Raw genomic sequence first — 26766 nt, forward strand, 5'->3', positions numbered from 1 at the left:
TCCATTACCCCAATCACCGCACAGCTGGTAAAGTTCAATTATAACCAGCTGAAACTACAGGTTGACACTTGGGGGCACACGGGATTTCACGCTGGAAGTCAGGTTCAAGTGACAATACTGCTTGAAACTTGAGAGGCCACAGATGTCTCTGAACTGAACCCCTTGTTTCTCCGCCAAATGAGGGGGTCTAGCCCTGAGTTCAGGTCAAATGTCACCTTAAAGAACCCACCAATGTTTCTCCAATACCAGCCTTCAATACACACCCATTTTCCAAGGTGAAGATCTAGAACATGTGCCAAAATGGGCAAAAAAACTTGTACTGCAGGTCTCACAGTCCAGACTAAGGCCATTTTTGACCCGTCTTCCCCACCAGGCGCGGTTCCCGATACCCTAGGAGAGGCTTAAATGGTTGCAGGCCTGTGGCTAGTTCCGTAGAGATAGCGCTTCTGGTTCTTTGAACTTTTTTTTTTTTTTAATTATTTATGCATACAGGAACTGGGGTATAGGCCAGTGGTGCAGGGGGTGAAAGGATTCACCAGAGACAGGGTCGGGAACAGAACAGGCAGATTGACTGAAACACACTGCTTAGGGGAGCAGCAGGCGAGCCAGGAGAGGTCTGCTGCACCATCTGGGTAGATCCCTGGCTGGGGATCGAACTCGTGCTGCAGTAGCTGCGGTTAGCTTCATAGGTTGCATCTTGACCCCTTGCGCCACCAGGGAGGCCCCCAGTTCTTTGAACTTTTCATTAGCGGCCTGCAACGATTTCAACCAGTGCAGCCTGGACAACAGGAAGTGCTACACTGCAATCCCTGCAATCCCAGTAATCCCAGTCCGTGGCGGAAAGACGTGACCGTGGGGCGGAAGGGGCGTGGCCTGACTGCTGGTTCCCGCCCCTTCCGGGAGTCAGTTTTGTGGCGGGAAAAACAACTGTCGCTGTGGCGTGTTGTGCAGGCCCGGGAGGGCCGCTTTTCGCGCCCGCTAGAATGGACGAGCAAGCTGAGGATCATGCAGTCTCCGAGCCCGCGGACTCCGGCGCTGAAGGCGGACCCCCACAGGTCGCCGGCGCCCGAGAGACGTCCCCCGAGGACCGTGTGACCCTGCTTCTCAGGTCGTTCCCAGTGGCCCGAGGGCGGAGGCCAAGTGGGCGTGGTGGTTCAGCTCTGCCCTCTGTTTATCCGGTGTCGGGATTCTGGTCACCGGTAGCTGTGTGATTGCAGCATTCACTCCGACGACTTACGATCCTTCCCAAGGGAGAGGAAAATGACACCCTCCTAGTAGAGTCGTTATGGGCATTAAATGACACCCTCCGGGGCAAGCGTTTAGCGTAGGGTCCTTTGGGTCTGTAATCGCCTTGTTCCTTCCCCCTTGCGCCCCAGGGTGCGGATTTTCAAACAGGTGGACTGTATCCAAGACCCGAGCTATGCAACGGAGGTTACCTTGCCCCCTTTCTCCTGTATCTACGACCCTTTTCAGTGCAGAAGAATAATGGGTATTAATGAAAATATTCATATTTTCCTATCGAGACTGCAGTGTTTACATTTTTCCACTAAGCAGTACCTAGGGGAAGATTTGATAAGGGACGTCAATCTGATCCAGTGAACTGAGAGGCCTTGAGCTAAATTCATCTTGCCGCCTGTTTTTGTGTGGCCCCCGGAGCTAGGAATAGTTTTCATGTAAAAAAATCAAAATCAACAAGCAACTACAAACCAGAGACACACGGGTGGGAGAGGGGGGGAGAGGAGGGATAAGGGTTAAAATAAGGGGGGTGCAATTGTATGGGGAATATAACCAAGATGAAAATGCATACATTGTGCAAAAAAGAAAAATACTGTAAGAATTATAAAATAAAATATAAATAAATAAATAATGATAAAAGGAAAAAATAACCAACAAAAGAAATAAATGGTTAGGGGGGAAAATTACAAAAATATTTAATAACATGAAATTCAAAAATTTCAGTATCCCTAAATTTGTATTGGAACACAGCTTTCCTAATACAAGGACCCATGAGTGATAACAACTGACACTATATGACTAATGAAGTCTAAAGTATTTATTATCTGATCCTTTACAGAAAAAAAAATTTGCAGTCTTACCATCTAAATTTTATGGGGGGAAAATTAGGATTGGGAGAGATAAGCCTTATAACCGTATTTTAGCTTTAGAAGGCCTTGACTAATAATAAACCTCCTTTTAAAAATTCTGTTCTACCTACAATATGAAATACTAAAATATTAAAGACGTACGAGTCCCATTTCCATCTCTGCCTAGAAAGAAAATATTCTTTCAGTTGTCTTGTTCACCTATTTAACCTGTCCTTTTAATTTAAGATTTTGAAACATAAGGAACTGGCCATGGAGCTTTAAAAAAATTTGTTCCGTGTTTCTTAGCTACTTAAATAGGTCTCCAAATAAAATAGTTTCAGCTTTATGAAACTGCTATGTAAGTTGGAAGCAACCCTTAAGTACAACTTAATAACTAATTGCCACTTTACCCATAGCTTTTCTTTGTTTATGTATGATTTTGGATTCAATATATCATAGGACAATTTTGAGGCAGCAAAATCCAAGGAATAGAGAATCTGTAACACAGTGTTTGTAGGTTTCACTATTTTGATTTATTTCTTTACGTAGCAGTTTTCATGGAGGCCCATTTGGGTGTGGCTCATTAAGAATATATTGAGAATCACATTTTTAACGTCTTCATAGATACTGTTTTTCCCCACTATATTCCATTTTGTGCTTCCGCTGAATCCTTAAAACTCTTTATGTCCATTTTAAGTAAAATAAGCTCTACTGGAAGACTTTAATGTTGAGTTTATTTGTACTCATTTAGTTGCATCTGCTTCCCAAAAAATTAGGAGTTAGGTTATAATACAGTGGTGAATAAAACCTGAATAAACATCACTTTCTCTTCTTTTCAGACTGAGAACACAGACAAAACAACAACTCTTGGAATATAAATCAATGGTTGATGCAAGTAAGTATTTTCATTTTCAGATAAAGTTGTGTAAATTTGGTGGTGAACAAAACTTTAGGGAAAAGGAAATCAGCTTTACAAAAAATTATTTAGGGAATAGGAGAGGCAGCAAAATGCAATACTATACCGTGTAGGAAGACTGAAAGCAGGCTTACTCAAGCCCTCGGGAACTAGTTAGGGATTTAGAAAAAAATATTTTAACAGCCAAATAACAATGCAGGGCATTTACATTCTTTTGGTCAGAGTTGTGAAATCCCTTGGGCTGAAGGGATCATAGAACAAGTTCTATCAACAACTTGAAAATCAAATTGGCAAACCCAATGATTGTTAAGTAAGTGATGTGAGACCATTACTTGGAGAAATACTGGATTATAGAAATGATAGGCAGAAGGGAGGTCAACTTAAAGTTGTAAGTGGCAGTTTCTTATTCTAAACACAGAAAAATTAAATTTTCCTTTGAAAATCATGAATCAAAAAATCTCAGGAACCAAGAAAATAATAAAATAATGGAATTACATCTTCTGACCATCTGTTGCCACTTGATTTATAAGCGCATGGGTCACAAATATTCTAAAGTCATTTTGTTGAAAAAGAAAAAAAAAAGTACTATAAAGTGGGCCACCTGGCCTCTTTTCTGATTACTATAAATAGAAATTGTAGAACTGGTATTTAAACCTGACCTTCTTGTCTCCAAAGCTCTGACCTTTGCATTATATCAGTAATGCTTACCTCAGAGATGTCTGTTGGTCACTTTCCTCCCTTTGAAACAACTGGTGGTCTCCTTGTTCCCAAAGCTAATGTTTCTTGTATTAAATTAATGTTTATCTCAGAGATGAGAGGTAGGAAATGGCCAGTGCTTTTCTTGACATGAAAGCCCATTTAATAAAAAAGGATAATCTTTATCCTTGGAGAACAGGGTATAAAGAAAAGGTTTTTTCAAAATTTGGACCATTGTGGAATTATCTTTATAGGTATTTTTTTTTAAGATTTATTTATTTATGCATACAAGAGCTGGGGTACAGGCCAGAGGTGTGGGGGGTGAGAGGATTCCCCAGAGACAGAGTGGGGAACAGAACAAGCAGATTGACTGAAGTACACTGCTGAGGGGAGCAGCAGGTGAGTCAGGAGAGGTCTGCTGCGCCATGTGGGTTGCTCCCTGACCTGCCGGGGGATCAAACTCGTGCTGTAGAGGCTGGGGACTGCTTCATAGGCTGTGTCTTAACTCCTTGCGCCACCAGGGAGGCCCTATAGGTATTCTTACATTCACTCCTGAGTGTTTAATATGTCCCTGCCACCATGTTAGGCATAGAGATGCGATGTTGAACAAGATTTTACCCTTATGGAGTTTACATTCTTATATAGCAAAGCAGGTAAAGAAACATGCAAGGTGATTATGAAGCAAGGTAGAATAATGATGCTTCTCTGAAGGTTACATTAGAGCTAAAATGCAAGTAATTAAGGAATCTACAACCTCCTAAAGTCCTTATTTTCCCTATATGGAAAATTCCATTAAAAAAAAAAAAAAGATTTATTTATTTATTTATACAAGCACTGGGTACAGTCAGAAGCGCAGGAGGGTGAGAGAATTCACCAGAGCCAGAGTGGGGAGCAGAACACACAGACTGATGAAGTACACTGCTGAGGGGAGCAGCGGGCGTGGCAGGAGAAGTCTGCATGCCATGTGGGACCCTTGCAGGTGGCCGGGGATCGAACCGGTGCTGCAGAGGCTGTGGGCAGCTTCACAGCCCAGCGCTTAACCGCTGCGCCACCAGGGGAGGCCTGGAAAATTCCATTTTTTAAAGGATTGTGACATCTGAAAATGTGGGTAGATTTAATAATCCACACCCCGCAACTGAGGGAGAAGACAGATTTAAAAGCAGGTCACAAGAAATTGGAGAAGATATTTATCTAAAATTGACAATTTTACTGTTAAAATATATACTACTGAGATTTTGTTGCTGAGGTTTTTTTTTTTAAAAACTGAGAGTATACTTTTTACGAGTGCAATTTGTCTTCTAAAATTGTGCAGTTTAATACAGTGGCTACCAGCTAGCTACAAGTGATCTTTAAAGTTAATTAAAATTAAATAAGTTAAAAGTTTGCTTTTTCAGTTGCACTGGTCACATATCTAATGCTTAATCATGGATGGACTTTAAGGGCATTATGCTAATCTCTAATATGGGGAATCTTAAAAACAAACCAAAAGACAAGCTCATTAATACAGAGAATTGATTGGTGGTTATCTGTGTTTGAGAAGTGGGTGAAATGGATGAATGGGGTTAAAAGAGAGAAACTTCCAGTTATAAAGTAAATCCTGGGGATGTATAACATGGTGATTTTAGTTATAATATTCTATCACATATTTGAAAATTGCAAAGATAATCTTAAAAGTTCTCAACAGCAGCAGCAGCATTCCTCCCTGCCTGTGATTATGCAGGTGTTTCTTCACCAACAGTCTCATTTTGCAAAGCAGCAGATACAGCTCTCCTCCCAAGTCTGCCCTCCTGTGACTGTGTAGGCTTTTTCTTTAACAAATTTGTACCTTTCATTGGCAACTTTCTGCCCTCTTGTGTCTGTGCAACCATCCTTTACTTCCCTTTTTATAATGAATCTGCCCTTTTAAATGTAAAAAAAAGTTCTCAGCATGAGAAAAAATACCTGTGGAACATACACTAGCTAAACTTAGTTGTAGTGGTCATTTTGTAAAATGTATACAAATATCAAATTATTATGTTGTACACCTGAAACTAATATGTTATATATCAATTATATCTCAATAAAAAAAATTTCAGATTAAATTGTGCAGAGAACTGGCATGATCTATCAGTATGCCATATTACATCCTATAAACTCTAAACTGTGCCAAAAATAATTCTGAGAGTTGTTGCTTTTCTGTATCTTTGAATGGTTCATACAGAAACTTTTTAAAGTGAAACCACCTCCTATTAATTTTTTTCTAAAACGATATGAAAGCAGTTTGCTTTGATCTGAAAAGCAAATAGTAAGCTTCTTAACTAATTTTATTCTCATTCGGGGAAAAAATCCTACCACTAGTTTTCTTTTTCTTTTTTTTTTTTTTTTTAAAGATTTATTTATTTATTTATGCAAGCACTGAGTACAGTCAGAAGTGTGGGAGGGTGAGAGAATTCACCAGAGCGGGGAACAGAACAGGCAGACTGATGAAATACACTGCTGAGGGGAGCAGCGGGTGTGGCAGGAGAGGTCTGTTGTGCCATGTGGGACCCTCGCTGGTGGCCGGAGATTGAACCGGCTCTGCAGAGGCTGTGGCCAGCTTTTCAGCCCAGCGCTCAACCGCTGCACCACTGGGGAGGCCCCCTACCACTAGTTTTCAATTGGATTGTTGCCTTACTGATTTGGCATTCTTATTTATATATAAATCAAGTCCCATTTCTCATAAATGTCTAGTTAGTGTGGATATTTTCTCCCAGTTTGTTGCTTGCTTTTTTATTTTCTTAACAGTGTCTTTTGAGGAGTAGAGGGTTTTAATTTTGATGATGTACAATTTATCATTTATCTTTCTTCTGTGGTTTGTAATTTTTGAGTTTATGTAAGAAATCTCTGGCTACCTCAATGTCACAACGGCTTTCTCCTATGTTTTGTTATAGAATTTTTATGCTTTTTTGTTTTAATATTAAGGTCTGTGATCCTTTTTGTGTTATTTTTTTTTTTTAAAGATTTATTTATTTATTTATACAAGCACTGGGTACAGTTAGAAGTGCGGGAGGGTGAGAGAATTCACCAGAGCCAGAGCAGGGAACAGAATAGGCAGAGTGATAAAATACACTGCTGAGGGGAGCAGCGGGCACTGCAGGAAGGGTCTGTCGGGGCATGTGGGACCCCTGCCAGCTGCCGGGGAAGCCATTTTTGTGTTAATTTTTGTGTGTAGTGTAAGGTCAGGCTAAAGATTCGTTTTTCTCATATAGAAATCCAATTTTACAGAACAATTTGTTGAAAAGAGTTACCTTTCTCCATGTGTCTCTATATAACCCTGTTTCTGGACTCCTCTCTGTTCTCTTCAGATATTTGTCTTTCCAGTAAACCATAATGTAGCTTTATAGTTAATCTTGATAAAGGTTATTCTGTGTTCTTCAACTTTGCTCTCCTTTGTCAAAATCACTTTGTTCCAGGTCCTTGGCATTTATGTGTGGATTTTAAAATCAGCTTATAAATTCCTATAGAAGAAAAAAAAGCCTTATAGAATTTTGATTAAGATTTGATTGGGGCCCGTAAATTAATATGAGAAAATTATTATATTAGCAATATTGATTCTCCAATACTTGTACATGGTGTATCTTTCCATTTCAGTATTTGGTAGTTTTCATTGTAGAGGTCATACACTTTTATTTTGTTCAGGGTTTTAGATGCATTTGTACATGGTACTTAAAACTTTTTCGTTCTAATTGCTAATATATGGACATTTCACAGTGAAAAAGTATTTGCTTTTACTCCCTTTTATCTCCTAAAATTGTCTTGTCCAGTATGGTAGCTACTAATTCCATGTGACTGATTAACACTTGAAATCTGCTTAGTCCTCCTTGGGAAGAGTTTTAAATGTAAAATACGCACATTAAAAATTATTATGAAATATTTCACTAGTAAATTTAAATTAATTACATGTCGAAATGATAATATTTTGGGTCTATTGTGTTGAATAAGCTATATTAAAATTGTCTTCAGTTGTTTCATAGTCTGAAAACTAAATGCAAACATTTGATTTGCATGGCTTAAATTTTGTTTCTGTTTGACAAAACAAAATTGCTGTAAAATGTTACTAAATTCAAAACATTATTTATTTGTAGATGAAGAAAAAACTCCAGAACAAATCATGCAGGAAAAGCAAATTGAAGGGTACGTCATTTTTTTAAGTTTTATTTGTGGTAATCACTAAGATAGCATATTGCCTCTCTTGTAACATTGCTTTTCATTTACGTTTCCTTTACTTTTCCAAATAATTTGTCATGCCTCTGTTGACAAGTTGTTAGTATGAGATGTATACTTACATGTATGTGAACGGCTATATTAGTACTTTCTGACATCCTCCTTATCAAGAAACTTAACATAGTGTATATATCTCAGAAGGTCCTAGTTTACCAAAGGTTTACTTTATACAATTCAGTAATGGCTTTTTCTGATGTTGCTGAAATTCTTTTGTCCATGCTTCTTTGATAGTAAAATTGAAGACCTGGAAAGTGAAATTGAAAAGGTGAAAACAGCTTTTGAAATGAAAAAACTTGCACTGGACAGGTAATTATTGTAAAATGGGTATAGCTAATGTGTGGAGGGGTTATTTTAACTGGTCACAATGAATTAATCAAGAGGAATGATGATTAGATAATAGTCACACAATTCTGAGCTCTGGAAGGCAAATTCAATCTTTCATTAATATCATCATTTGATGAAGTTACATAATACAGGGTTAAGAAGGAAATCTCAATCAACACAGTAAACACCTATATAAGATTAAATCCCATTTAGTATTTGAAAAGGTTACATGGATTCATTGATCTAGTTACTGTTAATCATGTAAAAGAATTGTCCTTTGAGTTTAATATATTTTAATTATAGCTTTTGCATCTATATTTTGATATTCTATCAACAAAATCGTTTACTGTGTCCTGGGTTTTGTGCTAGGTTCTGGTATACAACTGTTAATAATATGAACATTGTCTGTTATAGACTTGTGGTCTGAATAATCTCAAGTAACTGAATGACTTGTAATTGCTTCCTTGTATTTCTGGGCTCCTTGAATGAATTTCTTAATACATTTAGTTGAAAAGTAGCTAAAGCCCTTTTAATTGCTTCTAGCAGTGAACTTTTTTCCCTCATATCATGCTGGGTCATTTTATATTGATAGATCATATTTTTTAACTCAGGTGACTTTAAAGCTATTAAGATATCTTCATTTCATGAATTGAACTTTCTTTATTTGCCTTTAAATAAGTTAAAAGTTCGCTTTTAATATCATTAGCTTAGTATCATTAGCTTTTTGAATTTAAAAGTAATTTATGTTTGTTTTTCTGTAGGCGTATTTTAAAGTTTACAGTCACTTGTGACTTTGTATTCCCTAGCTTTTTCCACTTGAAGCCCATGTTAATCTCTGTAGTGCCTTAAAGCTTCCTCCCAGCCCTGTACCAAGGTAGATGGCTTGGAGAGCAAAGCTCAACCCCTCAGCTGGGCCATGTACAGCCATATTTAACAGCCCATCCATCTTGGTTTTATAGATCTATGATTTATTTATAAAAGTATTGCCCATACCATGCTGCTTAAAAACCTATTTATGTTTTACGTTATATTTAAAAGGAAATCATGGTAATGGATGTTTAGCAAATTTAGTGTGGTGATCATTTTGCAATGTATGCATATATTGAATCATTGTTATACAATAAAACTACAGTTATATATCAGTTGTAACTCAAAAGAAAAGAGAAATCAATCTTTAACTTGTCATTTTTTTTTTTCAATGTACCATAAATGTTATCTATATTTTATTATGCAAGTTTTTTCCCTTTCATAGGATGCAACTTTCGACTGCACTTAAAAAAAATCTGGAGAAAGTTGACATCAAGACAAGGTATGTTTTTTGTTTTGTCTTTTTTTTTATCCTGCACTTAGTAAAGGTGGCATCTGTACTTTGATTTTGTATTTTTGTTTTTGTTTTTTAAGATTTATTTATTTATGCATACAAGAACTGGGGTACAGGCCAGAGGTGTGGGGGGTGAGAGGATTCACCAGAGACAGAGTAGGGAACAGGCAGACTAACTGAAATACACTGCTGAGGGGAGCAGCAGGTGAGTCAGGAGAGGTCTGCTGCGCCATGTGGATTTCTCTTTGGCCATCCGGGGATCAAACTCATGCTACAGAGGCTGCGGATTGCTTCATAGTGTGGTGCTTAATCCCTTGAGCCACCAGGGAGGCCCACATGTAGTTATACTTTTGTCAATAGCCCTAGACTGTACACCAAGAATTAACCCTCATGTGAATTGAACTATGGACTTTGGGTGATAATGATGTTTCAAATGTAGGTTCATGTTTTGTAACAAGTGGACCACTCTGGCATGGGATTTTGATAGTGGGAAGGCTGTTCAGTTGGGGGGTGGTAGGGCAGAATATGGATTTATCTTGCACTCAGTTTTACTGTGAACCTAAAACTATTCTGAAAAATAAAGTGTATATCAAAAATAAAGGGCAATTTAGCAAATTAGAGTTTTTCTCCCCTAAATATGAGATTTTTAAAAAAAATGTTCCTATATGCCTAAGTTTTATATTTTTTATTATCTGTGACCGAAAACTTTTCTAGGGAAAGGCATGTCTAATTTTAAACAGAAATTTAGTTTACATCAAACTTTTCTAAAATTTATCTTGTTAAATGATGACTTTCTATTGACATGTACATTGGATACAATGAAATATATGCTAATTCATTAATGAAATTTTTTAAGTAGGATTAATAGACTTTTTAAAATTCTTTTTCAGTGTGCTCATAGATAACATGAAACACATATTGAAGCTAAATAATTTAATAATGAAATCACAGCAGGTAAGTTTGCATGTTAGGTTGCCTTTGCATTCTCATGATTTTGGTAACAACTTATTGATTAAATGGTATCTCCTAAAGGGACTGCTAGGGTTGGAATTCACTGTCCTTAAGTTTTCTCTTTTTCTTAACTCTATAATTTCTGACTAAGCAAATAAACTTTACTAATTATGTACTTACTATGTTATTGTTCTCTCTCTTTTGCTATGTGGAAATAGAAGATTTAAAGACTGCAGCTTTAGAAAAAACAAATATATAATGTTCAAGGATATGTATTCCAGGTTTGTGCATTTTAACCTTTACATTTCTAATAACAGGTATCTTGGGATTTGGAGGAAAAACTGCTTGATGTTAGAAAGAAGAGGTTACGTATGTAGAGCACTATTTTTTTTATACAACACATTTCACTTACAATGGAGATTGATAAGACCAGATCGCTCAGCTACTGAGAATTATTTTTCCTTTTTTAAAGAATTCAACTGCTATTATGGGGCATCCATGGTGGCGCAGCGGGTTGAGCACAGCGTCCGCAGCCTCTGCAGTGCGGGTTTGATGCCCACCTGGCCAGGGAGATACCCACATGGTGCGGCAGACCTCTCCTGTCTCGCCCACTGCTCCCCTCAGCAGTGCTTTTGGTCCATCTGCCTGTTCTGCTCCCTGCTGTGTCTCTGGTGAATTCTCTCATGCTCCCACGCCTCTGGCCTGTACCCCAGCTCTTGTATAAATAAATAAATAAATCTTAAAAAAAAAAAAAGAATTCAGGGCCTTCCCCGGTGGCGCAGCGGTTGAGCGCTGGGTTGAGAAGCTGCCCGCGGCCTCTGCGGCGCCGGTTCGATCCCCGGCTGCTCCCCGGCCACCAGAGGAGGGTCCCACATGGCGCACAGACCTCGCCTGCCGCCCGCTGCTCCCCTCAGCAGTGTACTTCATCAGTCTGACTGCTCTGCTCTCCCCTCTGGCTCTGGTAAATTCTCTTACCCTCCCACACTTCTGACTGTACCCAGTGCTTGTATAAATAAATAAATAAATCTTTTTTTTTTTTAAAGAATTCAACTGCTATTGTAATGCAAGACTTTTCTTAAGAATAGAAATTTCTTAATTTTCTTAATATTTTGTACACAGCAATTTTCCCCCAAATTTTACAGATTTATCGGTTATTTACACAATTATATAATTTTGAGAGTCCAACTTCACACCATGATATGTGCACCTGCTTCACTCCCAAAGCTCCAAAGCTCACCCAAAGCTCCAGTGGGGACATGGCAATTTAAAAAGTATACAAAATATGTATTATTCTATTTATTTTTGTTGTTTTAGACTTCAAATTACAAATGAATAGTTTCTCAGTGGGGAAAAATCAGTTGATAGAGAAAAGTATAATGTAAATGTCATGTCTCTCTCTTTTTTTTTAAAGATTTATTTATTCATACATACAAGAACCAGGGTATAGGTTACAATGCGGGAGGGTGAGAGGATTCACCAGAGACAAAGCAGAAACAGAACAAGCAGACTGAAATACCCTGCGGAGGGGAGCAGCAGGCGAAACAGGAAAGGTATGCCACGCCATGTGGGTTTCTCGCAGGCTGGCTAGAATCGAACCTGCACTACAGAGGCTGCGGATAGCTTCATAGCATTGCGCTCAACCACCTACACCACCAGGGGAGGCCCTCATGTCTCTTTTTTTGTGTGGGCAAAGTTAGGCATGTATCATTCCAGGCTACTTTCTATGTCCATATAAACATATTTATAAATGTATGATTTTTATTGATATTTATTTTTTAAAGATTTATTTATACAAGAACTAGGATACAAGTCATATGTGTGAGAGGGTAAGAGGATTCACCAGAGACAGAGCAGGGAACAGAATAGGCAGACTGACAAAAAACACTGCTTAGGGGAGCAGCAGGCGAGACAGGAGAGGTCTGCTGTGCCATATGGGTTTCTCCCTGGCTGGCCGGGATTGAACCCATGCTGCAGAGGCTGCGGACATCTTCACAGTGCAGCGCTCAGCCACCTGCACCACCAGGGAGGCCCAATGTATGGTTTTTAAATGATCAAAGTGATATATATGTTTCTGTGCTTTTCAACTTAATGAACATGAGATGCCTTTTGCTTTGAAATTATTGAAATATTTATTTCAAAAGTAACATTCTCAGTAGAAAATTTGGAAAAAGCATATTTATGAAAAGTGTTTAATTTGGATAAAGGAAAATTGGTCTCATTTTATTTTGTGTTGTAAACTACTTTTTTTCATTTATCAGTATAGACATGATTAATTGCTTTTAAATATACAGATTTGTAGGTAATCTCAGAGTTGGAAATAGTCTTGGTCATCTAATCTAATCACCATTTATTTTAATTTTTTCCCTCAAATTTCATTTGTCAGTTATTCATTTAGCTATTAATTAGAAGTTTAATTTTTCATTACATCCCAACCTGCTTTTGATACATTAATTAATGTTAAGAAATCAAACTCTTCAGACACATCCATTTGCAATTTTCAAATACTTTTAATTCTTAAATGTTTTGGGAAATAAAACAAAAAAAGAGAATGGAATCTTTCTATTGAAAATATATCTTGTTTGGTATATTAGTTTTTTTAATAAAGGAGAGGAAGTATTTCCTTTTATATTTATATCTTGCCAACCCAGAGTATGTCCTCCTTGGCATTATGCTATTTCAAAGATTTGTAGATTGCTGTCATTGTCACACATGCATACCTTGAACATTTCACCAAGGGTACAGCTAAGAAGAAAATTAATAGATTTTGCACTCGGGAAGTTATTTTCAGATCAAAATGCAACCTAAAATGCTGCTCATTTAAAATTTTTCTTCACTGAAATAACCAGGAACTATTCTGCTTCATAATTTTTCAAGGTACTTGTTTATAAAGTTATTATTTATAATAAATTGTTTTATTTTTAATTTTATAGAATTAAAACAAGCCTCAGAAAGTAAGCTTTTAGAAATACAGACTGAGAAGAACAAACAGAAAGATGGTATGGACAGTATGGAAAATTCAGACAAGATAAAGACCATACAACAAAACCTACAGACGGAAATACAAATTACTACAGTTATTCAACATGTGTTTCAGGTAACACTTTTATAAATTAGGAAGGGAGTTAAACAATTTTTTTAAATGATAGATTTTGTTACATTATTAACTTCCAGTTTTTGATCTTGACAATATAATTTACTGAATATTATTGTTTTGACATATCTGGGATTCATCTATCTTTTAAAGTTTAAGTCTTTGATTTTTCATTATGGTTCTACTTCAGCATTTATAAATGGAAAGATTTTAGCAGCTCTGAGCAAGTAGAATGATGCAATCTACAGAGCATCAAGCTCCAAATTAGAAATTGGGGGAAGACATGGATAATGTGATAGGAAGATAAAGTTGAGATTCTGACTGCTACTTTACTAGTTGCTAAATCTTGAACAAATTATTTAAATTTCCTAAGAATCAGTTTCCTTATTAGAGAGACTGCATATGAAAGCCAAAGAAAATAATTCATGCTAATGTGGTAGCATGGTGTCTGGTTTGAGTAAATTCTCAATAAATAGCACAGTTTTTAAGTTTTGTTAATTTGGGGCTTTGTTTATTTTGCATTTTAAAAGGATGAGTAGTAGGGGCCTCCCCGGTGGCGCAGCGGTTGAGCGCTGGGTTGCAAAGCTGCGCGCAGCCTCTGCGGCGCCGGTTCGATCCCCGGCTGCTCCCCGGCCACCAGAGGAGGGTCCCACATGGCGCGCAGACCTCTCCTGCCGCCCGCTGCTCCCCTCAGCAGTGTACGTCGGTCCTTCTGCCTGCTCGGCTCCCCGCTCTGGCTCTGGTGAACTCTCTCACCCTCCCGCGCTTCTGACTGTACCCAGTGCATGTATAAACAAAAACAAACAAATAAATAAATAAATAAAACATGCCTCTTTAAAAAAAAAAAAAAAAAAAAGATTAGAAAAAAAAAAAAATAAAAGGATGAGTAGGAAAAGGAGAAAGGAAAAGAGGGGTGAGGGGCACCTGCATAGTCACAGGCTGGCAGAGATCCGCCCAGTTTTTAAGCTTTATGTATTTCTTCTGGGTGTTGTTTTTAAAGTTATAAAATATCTCTGGAACTATTGATATGAAACACCTAAATTGCCATTGTTCAGTTAAGAAAATTTATGGTTCCATGCTGCCTATTATGTGTAAAACAAATGCCTACTGTGCATAAAGCATATCCTTGTAGAATGTGAGGTCATATATCTCACCATAAAAAATTCTTCCCCAGATTTTGCACCTCCTATTTTAGTAGCAATTGGTGATTGCATTAGGAGTGACCAAATCCCCTACTCTAACCTGGAGTGGATGATTGTATCATAAATACAGAATCATTTTAACTTCCTTTGACACTGTTTCCTTCATACTGCTTTCACAGTTATTTGAGTTTAATTTTTATTCATATCTAAATTACTATTTTTTTTTTAGATTTATTTATTCATGCATACAGGAACCGGGGTACAGGCCAAATGTGCGGGAGGGTGAGAGGATTCTCCAGAGACAGAGTGGGGGGAACAGAACAGGCAGACTGACCACATGGGCTAGGTCCCTGGATGGTGGGGATCAAACTCGTGCTGTGCTATAGTGGCTATGGATAGCTTCATAGTGCTGAGACTTAACCCCTTGCACCACCAGGGAGATCCCTTAGAATATTTTTATAGACAATGGAGGAATGCTTAGAATCATAATTAATTAAAATTCTGGTCATTCTTTGAAAATCTATGGCTCAAGATACAGTTACTACTTGAAATGCTACTGAAAACGGATTTGAAGTGTTATATTACTATCTATAAAAATATTTAAAACTTTGGCCTGTATTAAGCACATTGTTATAAAAATATGAAAGGTCTAGTATATGTAAATCTAGTCAAATTTACAAAGACAGTTGGAAGTGTGCATTCAAACATGACTAAATCCTCTAGTTGAACTTAAGAACAAGAGACTCCTAAAGTAGGCCAAAACTGTGTCCTGCTTGACAATGCAATGACCTCACTGAATCAAAATTAATAGTAATTTAGGGGCCTCCCCTGGTGGCGCAGGCGGTTGAGTGCAGTGCTATGAAGCTCTCAGCAGCCTCTGCAGCGCAGGTTCGATCCCGGCCAGCTGGTGAGAAACCCACATGGCACGGCAGACCTCTCCTGTCTTGCCCACTGCTCCCCTCAGCAGTGTATTTCAGTCGATCCACCTGTTCTATTTCCCACTCTGTCTCTGGTGAATCCTCTCACCCCCCACATCTCTGGCCTATACCCCAGTTCTTGTATGCATAAATAATCTTTTTAAAAAAAATATTCTAAGTATTTTTCAGGGTCTTAAAACTGCAAGGACTGAGAATGAAACTTTTGTCTATTCTTAAAATAGGGCTTATTATTTACTCTTAAATTACTGGTTTTTAATCATGGAAGTAGGAAGTGAATTCTTGACCATAGCTAGTCTTTTTCCTTTAATATAGCATGCACTGCAAATATCCAGAATAAGTAAAAACTAGCCACAAAAACTGATAAAGCATTAAAAAACTGTTGTAAATAAGGGTACTAGAAGGGAAGGTGGGTAAATCATATTAAGTGGGTCAATTGTATTGTGGTAGATGGAATCTAGACTTTTGATAATGAATATAATGCTAAATTATATTGATGTTAAATTATAATGCTGTATACCTGGAATCTATAAACCAACATTACTCAATTAAAAACACATTTTAAATATGGTAAGTATTCCCTGACATTGTGGGGATCAAGACTAAAGCTTTACTGAAATTAGAAATGAAAAAAAATTAATGCTTTTTCTCATGATCACAGCAAATGTGCAAATCTAGTAAATGTTCACTATTTGATAAGATTAGTGAACAAAGATTTTTTTTATCATGTTAAATTCTAGAAAGTGTTTATAACTTTAATTTTTTTTTAATTATAGAACCTCATTTTGGGGAGTAAAGCCAATTGGGCAGAGGATTCTGCTCTTAAGGAAACTGTTCTGCAACTTGAGAAGAATCTCACCATGATCTAATAAGAATTCTCTTTTGGCATTTCTTTGTTCTTATCTTTGATATGTCATTTATAAAGCAAATTTCAGTTGAAGTATATTTTCAGTGTTTTTGAATCTATTCTAATACTGTTTTTTTTTTTTAATTTTTAGTTAACACTATAACTTGGGCTCTATTATTTTAAATATAATTGTTAAAATGACTGGCATATTCCTAAAAGAGTGAAAATATTAGCCTAAAATATATCAATACCAGCTTTCCACTGTATGTGAATGTTTTCCCTACAACATTCCTGGCATTCCCAACTTTCCTTAGGAATACTTACATGGGTTTGTTTGTCAGCCAGAACATTAGAAAAGTATATTCACTTATTTGAATAGAGACCTAAATAAAGCATTTCAACCTTGAAAAAGAGAGAAAAAAAAGCATATATGAAATGTTAACAGTTACATTAGGGGGATTGTGTCTTTTCTGTATTTCTATATTAGCATGCTTTACTTCTGTAAACTAAAAAATAAAAAGAATGTTACTCTTCTTTTTACAAAATAAAACTTGCCACCTTTCATATCACCCCATTTCATTTTTTTTTTTTAATTTATTTAGTTTGTTTGTTTGTTTGTTTTGTTCATACATGCACTGGGTACAGTCAGAAGCGCGGGAGGGTGAGAGAATTCACCAGAGCCAGAGCAGGGAGCAGAGCAGGCAGAAGGACCGAAGTACACTGCTGAGGGGAGCAGCGGGCGGCAGGAGAGGTCTGCGCGCCATGTGGGACCCTCCTCCGGTGGCCGGGCGGGGAGCAGCCGGGGATCAAACCGGCGCCGCAGCCGCGGGCAGCTTCGCAACCCAGCGCTCAACTGCTGTGCCACCTGGGAGGCCCCCATTTCATTTTTAAAAGCTATAATTTTACCTTTTATTAATTTGGAACTGTTGTGATCACTTTTATGTTTTTTTTTTTTTTAATGATTTATTTATTTATTTATACAAGCACTGGGTACAGTCAGAAGAACGGGAGGGTGAGAGAATTCACCAGAGCCAGAGCAGGGAACAGAACAGGCAGACGGGTGAAATACACTGCTGAGGGAAGCAGCGGGTGCGGCTGGAGAGGTCTGCGCGCAATGTGGGACCCTGGTCGGCAGCCAGGGATCGAACTGGTGCTGCAGAGGCTGCGGGCAGCTTTGCAGCCTCGCAGCCCAGCGCTCAACCGCTACGCCACCATGGGAGGCCCTATAATGTATTTTTAAGTGTTCTTTTTGTAAGATCTTTAAATTTGAAAATATGTACTGCAGCAAATGACAGCATTTGAAATTTGTTCTCTTGATCAAAAAAAGAGTATGATTTGCCTGGAATTTAATTCTGAACATTCTTTGGAATAGAGTTTTCATCTAATTTGGTAAGTAATAATTTCTGTAGTTTTATTCTTTTCAATACAGTATATTCTTGGAAATCGTCTGAATAATTGTGAGACAAGTTCTGTTTTTCTTATAGAAAAAAATTCTTGAGCATTTGTGATGGCCTAGGGGTTAAATCTCAGCACTCTCACTACAAAGGCCTGAGTTTGAACCCCCACCAGGGAGTTAACCCACATATGGCGCAGCAGACATTTCCTGTCTTGCCTGCTGCTCCCCTTAGCAGTGTATTTCAGTAAATAACACCTGATCTGCTCCTCACTCTTTTTCTGGTGAATCCTTTCATCCATGTACCCATCCCCCCTCACCTACATTCCAGTTCTTTTACTCAATTAAAAAAAGAACAATCTTGAAAATATCTTTTTAGTCCATAGATATAGCAGAAAGTAAATCATACTGATAAGTGTGCATTTTATTAGTGTGTCCCAATCCAATGAATTATCAGCAACATCTGAAAATATTTTTGCATTTTCCAGGGATTTTATTGTCTTTTGAATCGCCACTTAAAGCTCAATGCTGAGAGAGAAATTGTATTAGTCTGCTTTTCCTAAAATTGTGTTGAATAATCCCTAAATCTCAGTGGCTTATGGCAGCTGCTACTTTCTTGGATCCGTGGTTTGACTGATCTTTCTGGGATCCAGACTGAGCAGCCACTGTTGAAACAATGTCTTATGAGGCCAAATCAAATTATACAAGCACAGTTAGTTTCTACTCAGAAGAGATGTATAATTATTTCTACCCAGGTTCCACTGATCAAGCCCCACATCATTGGGACTGGAAAAGTGTACTCTTGCAGTAAGGGAGTTCTTGGTTTCAGAGAAGAGGGAAGAAAATAGATATTTGCTGAAAACAATATGTAGCATGGTGACCTGGGGGTCTTAGTAACAACCTTTTGCTCAGTTCCTGGTATGCAACTTAGTTCCTGGTATGAATCTTGCTTCATGTTAGACCATGCTTGGCCATGAGGCAGAATGGAACTTGGGTGGGAGGTCCCATGACTACTGACCCTTTACTCCTTTGTATGCAACTATACAACTCACTTCTTGGCATATAGCCATGGCATATCTGACCATGTACAGCTGCCAATGCAAACCCAACCGGAACCCTATAAAACTAAAAGTGTATATAAGCCATGACTTCCTACAAACGGGACTCAGCCTTCGGATGCAAATCTGCTGAGTCAGCACCCGTACAATAAACTTTGTTAGCCCTGGTGTCCAAGTTTCCTTTGTGCCACAGTCTCCTATCTTGGTCTAAAATACTAACTTGCCTTCTGCATGTAAAAGACACACCCCTCCACAAGAAAGATAAACTACTACTATGGTCCAATTACAACAGTTCCAAGGTTCAGAGTTTCACTATCATCTTTGATATCACATCCAAAAGTGGCTCTTCTTGATCTGGAGACCTATGAATTAAAAGGACAAGTTATATTTGCTTCACAGGTCTGCAACAATTCTGAAATACTGCTTGAGGAAAAATAGGATCCTTTGGTTAGATCTAGTCACATGATTTTACAACCTAACCAGTTTAGGAATAATATTCCCAGTTTGGGAATATTAGAACTAAATCTGTCACATTTCCTGGTTCTTACACAGGTAGAATTGACTATGAATGCATTATTTTTACTCCTATCTTAAAAGATAGTACATTGCATTCTTCTGTACCTTACCTTCACACAACCCACTCCCAAGAGAGTTTTCCATATCACATAAATTCTTCACAAAATAAACAGTTGAGTCTTCCTGGTGGTGCAAGGGGTTAAGACGCAGCACTATGAAGCTATCTGCAGCCACTGTAGCAACAATTCGATCCCCAGCCAGGGAGGTGACCCACATGGGGCAGCAGACCTCTCCTGATTCACCTGCTGCTCCCCTTAGCAGTGTATTTCAGTCTGCCTGTTCCCCACTCTGTCTCTGGTGATTCCTCTCACCCTCCCACCCCTGGCCTGTACCTCAGTTCTTGTATGCATAAATAATTTTTTTTAAGATTTATTTGTTTATACAAGCACTGGGTAGTCAGAAGAGTGGAAGAGTGAGAGAACTCACCAGAGCCAGAGGGAGGGACAGAACAGGCAGACCGGTGAAATACACTGCTGAGGGGAACAGCGGGCGCGGCAGGAGAGGTCTGTTGCGCCATGTGGGACCCTCGCCGGCAGCCCGGGACCGAACTGGCATTGCAGGGGCTTCAGGCAGCTTCGCAGCCCAGCGCTCAACTGCTGTGCCACCAGGGGAGGCCCCATAAATAAATCTTTAAAAAATTTTTTTCTTGAAATAATTGAGGTTGATTGCCTTTTAATATATATATATATATTTTAGAGGCATGTTTTTTATTTGTTTGTTTGTTTTGTTTATACATGCACTGGGTACAGTCAGAAGCGCGGGAGGGTGAGAGAATTCACCAGAGCCAGAGCGAGGAGCAGAGCAGGCAGAAGGACCAAAGTACACTGCTGAGGGGAGCAGCGGGCGGCAGGAGAGGTCTACGCGCCATATGGGACCCTCCGCCGGTGGCCAGGGAGCAGCCAGGGATCGAGCCAGTGCTGCAGAGGCTGCAGGCAGCTTCGCAACCCAGCGCTCAACCACTGCGCCACCGGGGAGGCCCGCCTTTTAATATTCTAAAGAGCCATTTGTATTTCCTTTTCTGTGATTTGCCTGATTGTGTCCTTTGTCCAATTTTAGAATATATGCCACTAAAACAAGTTCTGACAGTTTTGGTTTTTTTAAAGATTTATTTATACAAGCACTGGGTACAGTCAGGAATGCGGGAGGGTGAGAGAATTCACCAGAGCCAGTGTAGGGAACAGAAGAGGCAGACTGACGAAATACACTGCTGAGGGGAGCAGCGGGTGCAGCAGGAGAGGTCTGCGCACCATGTGGGACCCTCGCCCGGTGGCCGGGGATCGAATTGGCGCTGCAGACGCTGTGGGCAGTTTCGCAGCCCAGCGTTCAACCGCTGCGTCACCAGGGGAGGCCCTGAAAGCTTTTTAATACATAGATCTTTGGACGTCTCCACAGATACACTGAATCAATATTTGGACTCATAATTTATACCTTTTTACATTTAATTTTAATAGAGGGTTTTTTTAAACTTATTTATGCATACATGAACTCGGCTGTAGACCAGAGGTGGGTGGGGGGGTGGTGGTGAGAAGATTCACCAGAGAGAGTGGGGAGCAGAACAGGCAGATCGACTGAAATACAATGCTGAGGGGAGCAGGGTGCTAAGCAGGCGAGGTCTGCTGCCCCCTGTGGGTTAGCTCACCGGCTGGGGATCCAGCTCATGCTGCAGTGGCTGTTGATAGCTTGATAGCGCTGAGACTTCATCCCTGCACCATCAGTGAAACCCTAACACCCAAGTTTTAACAAGATTTAATTTTTCTTTAATTTTTAAAAGGATTTATTTATACAAGAACCTAGGTACAGGCCAGAAGCGCGGGAGGGTGCGAGAATTCACCAGAGACAGAGTGGGGAGCAGAGCAGGCAGAATGACGAAATACACTTTTGAAGGGAGCAGCGGGAGAGACATGACAGGTCTGCCGAGCCATGTGGGGCTCTCCCTGGCCGGCCGGGAATCGAACCTGCACTACCGAGGCTGCGGACAGCTTCACAGGGCTGCGCTCAACCTGCTAAGCCATTAACAAGATTTTAAATTTGAGGAAGCACAGGAGTTCGTATTATGTATTTGGTTTCCGATCAACTTTTGGCACACAGTGAAAATTAGAAACTACCCATCGGAAGAGGAAATGGCGGCAGGCTGAGGAGCAAAATAACCAACATCCCAAAACTTTGCAAAACGGAACAATGGGAGACCGGCCCGTGCGCCCCGGGGAGGGGAAGTGGGCGGGGCGATGAGGCTTCGGGGGCGGGGCTCGCCGCCCAGTGGGAGGAGGGGCCTGCGGCGTGCCCGCTCGCTCCTCCTCTGAGACGTCACGTCCAGGGTTCGCCCTCTGCCGCCCAAGACTTGGTTCTCGCTGCGGCACGCGCGCGCGCCCCGGAAGCTGCCCCTACTCGGGGGTCATGATGGGCAGCAAAATGGCGTCCGCCAGCAGGGTCGTTCAGGTAAAGAGATTCGGTCGCCTTCCCGTAACGTGGGCGGTAGGGATGGTGCCCAGTAGAGTAACCGCGCTGGGGAAGAAAGGCGGTGGCGTAACGGCGGCCTTTAGTCGGGCCAGATGCGGTGCCTGGGGGTGTGTGTGAGCATTGGAAGTTGAACGCATTGGGTAGGGCGATGAGCCGGGAGCTGGAGTTGAGGGTTCGAGCGCGGCCACGGAAGTACCTCATCTCAGCAGGTAGGCATATAGCTGCCCCGGGGTCCCTGTATTGCCCTCCGCCAAGATATTAGCGCCCTTAGGAGTCTGCGGGCTAGGCTGCCCTGGCAATGGTGCGGCCAATCGTCTTCTAGTATCGTCTGTGATGTGTCTGATCAGCCAATCGGGAGGAAGGCGGTAGCAGGGAGTCAAAGGAAGCAAACCCCGCTTCTGACCCAGTGTCCCTTCAAGGTCTTGCGAGTGACCGGAGAGCTGGCCCTGAAGGATGCGAACTCGGCCGCGGCCGGTTCTTCCCTGCCAGGTCAAGTGTCCCTCTACAAGGCTGTATGGGGAGAATTGATTGAGAAGATAGTATTTACGTTTTTGTGGGATATACGTCTTAATGTCGGTCTCCGAAGCCTTTTTTTTTTTTGAGTTTGGATAAACTTCCCCAGGGGCCACGTTTTTAATCCACATATCAATCGCCAGCTCTTGACAGCTTGTGTATTTGCTTCTCCAGCTGTAGTCACAAGCTTAAGTAGGAGAGGTAAAAATGGTATGTATGAACATGGACATAGATGTGCTTGGCTTATTTGGTCGTTTTCAACTCTAGAGTTCATTATTGTACGATGAATGTTTCACTTTCATATGAGAAGTGCATTTCTCTTTATACAAGTATATCTCTCAAAAGACCTTTTCCTAATGATAGTCTGAATGATAATCCTAGATCCCAGTCTTCGGTGCCATTGCAATGAGTGATCCTCACTTATTCAGTGAATAGTTAATGAACATTAACTAATTAAAGATTTTGTGAGCACAAGGAGAACATCTGACAAAAAACTGGTATCCATAATACATAACCCACTTTAATAGCCCACTTATATATATATATATATATCATTAAAAATATAAATAGCCCAATTTAAAAGTAGACAAGTAGGTTTTAAAAATTGGTAATGCATTAAAAAAGATATCCAAAATCATCTGCAAACCTGTGAAAAGACACTTACCAGGAAAATACAAATAAAAACCAGGAAGTACTACTGTACCCACCAAAATTATTAAAATTAAAAAAACTGTAAATACCAAATGGCAATGAGAATGTGAGCACCTAAAATCCTCATAAATTGTTGGGAGAATAAAATAGTACAGCCAGATGGTAGGTATACCTACCCAGTGATCTGACAGTTCTGCTCACAGTTTTACAAGGGAAAAGAATGCACTTAACCTATAAAAATACTTGTAAAAACATTCATAGCTGCTTTATTACTAATAACCCCCTAACTAGATATCATCCAAATGTCCATTAGCAGGATAAAAAGCTGTGGTAGATTTTTAAAGTGAAAAAATTACACATAGTAATAAAGAACTAACTACTGATATATGAAAGAAAAATGAATGTGAGATATACAATAGAAACTGTTCTGTCTCCTAAGATACAAAAACCTGTACTCACATTCATAATATTATTAGCAATATTGCTAAGATTATATAATAATTACCTATTATATATTTTTTTTTAAAGATTGATTTTTATTTATGCATACATTTTCTGGTAGGCCAGAGGTGCTGGGGATGCATGAGAGGATTCACCAGACGTAGAATGGGGAACAGAACAGGCAGATCCACTGAAATACACTGCTGAGGGGGATAGCGGGCGAGACAGAAGCGGTCTACTGCATCATATGTGGGCTATCTCCCTGGCCGGGGATCAAACTCTTGCCATAGTGGCTGATGATAGCTTGATAGTGCTGAGAGTTAACCCCTGCGCCACCAGGGAGGCCCAATTACCTATTAGCAAAATTTCTTGAGTACCTCTGTGCCAGGCCTATACTCAGTACTGGGACTGCTGTGCCAACAAGACAGGCACAGTGCCTCCATTGAGTAGAGTTTGGCCATTCATCAGTACTTTGCAGAAAGAGTAGTATTTCAATAGACTGGCATAGAAATTTACAAAGCATGGTCTCAACATTGAGAAATTTGGCTGTACTACAGGTTTTCTAGAATTTATTTTACAAGAGTAAGTTACAGTTAATAAGTAAATATCTGCTGAATGCCAAAAAATATGTATTTGATTGGTTTGGACCATTGTGAGAGCAAAAGGTGGTAGCTTATCGTTTATGAAGTGATTTAACTACATGAGACACAGGGTGAGAAGATGGGTGGTTGGATTAATTCAGGGTTTGCGATTTCCTCCCTCCAGCAAAGAAGTTTAGAATGCAGATAAAACAATATTGAATGTACTGCAGGTTTCAATATAGATTCAAAAGAAAGTCAGGATGAGACCAATTAATTGTGAGGAAAGAGAACAATTTTGGAAATGGGGGGCTTGATGAAATTGATAAGAGGAAGAAGATGAGAAAAGAGAGTTATAGGTTAAAAAGTTGTAATTTTTGATATTAGGTTGAGATTTTAGCTACAGCTCTGAACTTAATTCAGAATTCAGAATGAAAAAAAGAAACTTTCAGAAGTAAACAGTAAGCTAGAAGGAATAGAGGGTAAATAAGCAAATCAGAAATTATACTAAAGGAGAGGGTGATAAAAAGAGAAAAATGGGGGGGAAATAGTAAAGAGATTAAAGGATTTAGAGAAAGTGATTAAAATAGGCAAAGACAAGACACAATTTTTGTATTAGTCTCTAAAAAAGAAAAAGCATCTCCAAACCTATACTTTTAATAAAATTTCCCTGATAAAAAAAGAAAACAAACTTAATGCTTTGTACTTAAGAGAATTGACTCAGTATGGTTGACAAATGGGTGTAGTCTAGTAAAATAGATTTGAAGAAAAAAAATTCTTTGGTGATCTAGACAAGAACAAGCACTTACAAGAGGAGTTATCAGCGTTTTCAGTGATAATACTTCATAGAAGAGGGCATGTGAATAAAATAATTTAGGTAATTGAAGAAGAATAATTTAAGTAGTTAAAAAAATGTGAGCCAAAGATTTATCTAGCTACACTGACCTTCAAGTGCACAGACCATAAACCCTTCTAAACCTTTAATAAATCTGGGAATATTGTTCCCTGGAACCTTTCTAGATATCCTACAGAAAAAGCTTCAGAATAGCTTCTTTCTCTGCAGTGTATGTGCATTTGTGTAAGTGTGTATATATATTCTTACATACCTATACAATTAGTCCTAACTTCAAAAACAGTCTCTTCATTTACTGGGTAAATGTTTGCTGAGCATTTGCTATGTTCCAAGCACTACTGCGGAAATGCTTAATTTTCTGCCTTTCCAGGATTTTAGCTCTCCTGTAATCACTGGCTGAATCAACTGCCCACTGTAGAATATTCTTCGATGTTCAGGATGTCATTGAAACACTAAAGAGGAATTTTTAAATCAAATTTTGGAAACTGCTTAGAGAGGAATGACATTTGTGTTGTTTTGAAAAATAAGCAGGCAGGTGGAAGAGGAGTCATGTGAGTGGAATGGAATTGGGGAGAGATTTCTTTACAATGGACCCAAACTCTACATTGAGCGGGGATGGAAATGGCATGATGAAATAGGGAAATGACAGGTTCTTCAGAACACAGGGTACATAAGACAGTGATGAGGACTGAGGGAGGCAAAGACCAGATGAGGATCATAACAGGCCTTGTGAGTTTAAAATCCAAGTTTGAAATTGATTCAGAAAACTCTTCGACATTTTAAAAACTTTAAAATGGGGTTGGGACGGTAAGATAAATACACATTCTTTAAAGAAAGTTGACTGTGAAAAGGAAGAAATAGTTACTAGAGGGAGAGAGTTTTGTTTTTTTAACATGAAAGACTTGAGCATGCTCTTATGCTGAGGTAAAGAACCATATTCTGGTATTTTCTCACAGTAGCAGAATTATAGTCGTAATTTTTAGGCAAGTCCCAACAAACCTATTTATTTCAGAACTCTTAAAAATTTATAATATGTAGTATGTAATATACAAAGGCATTGCAGATAAACACTTATCTAGATATAATAAAACTACATATTATTACTTTATTATTTTTTTAATGATTTATTTATTTATACAAGCACTGGGTACAGTCAGAAGCGTGGGAGGGTGAGAGAATTCACCAGAGCCAGAGTGGAGAACAGAACAGGCAGACTGACGAAATACACTGCTGAGGGGAGCAGTGGGCACCAGGAGAGGTCTGTCCCGCCATGTGGGACCCTCGCCAGAGGCTGGGGATCGAACCGATGCTGCAGAGGCTGTGGGCAGCTTCCCAGCCCAACGCTCAACCCCTGCGCCACCGGGGAGGCCCCGTATTATTACTTTAAATGTGAATAGTACTCTGTTGTGTTGTATAATGTCTTAGTGTATATGTTGAAGATTTCATATTGGAAGATCCACATTACCTGGGATTTCAGGGATATGTTATAAAAACATTCAAGTATATGTTATAAAAACATTCTGAAAATACATATTTCTGTGGTATAGTAAAAAAGGCTAAAATAGAGGACTATCAGATGTTTTAATTGGTCTTATCTGGTTAGGGTATTTTAACATTTTCTTTGTGCTTTCCTGCATATAAAATCCCTCCACACACACACACAATCTTTTTATATCGGACATGTGTCACTTTTGTAG

The 26766-nt window shown here is 39.3% G+C and overlaps 1 protein-coding gene across 1 annotated transcript; it reads left to right on the top strand.

Moving 5' to 3' along the window:
* Positions 1-892: 892 nt before the first annotated feature.
* On the top strand, positions 893-17028 carry LOC119261090 (centromere protein H-like). Its single transcript, XM_037530314.2, has 9 exons — positions 893-1108; positions 2924-2979; positions 7800-7848; positions 8170-8244; positions 9515-9571; positions 10474-10537; positions 10852-10903; positions 13465-13628; positions 16479-17028. Exons 1-9 carry the CDS (start codon positions 984-986, stop codon positions 16569-16571), a joined length of 735 nt encoding a protein of 244 aa, XP_037386211.1. The 5' UTR covers positions 893-983; the 3' UTR covers positions 16572-17028.
* Positions 17029-26766: the final 9738 nt, after the last annotated feature.

This window comes from Talpa occidentalis, unplaced genomic scaffold (assembly GCF_014898055.3).
Source record: "Talpa occidentalis isolate TD23 unplaced genomic scaffold, MPIMG_talOcc4v2.1 talOcc4.6, whole genome shotgun sequence".
Lineage (NCBI taxonomy): Eukaryota > Metazoa > Chordata > Mammalia > Eulipotyphla > Talpidae > Talpa > Talpa occidentalis.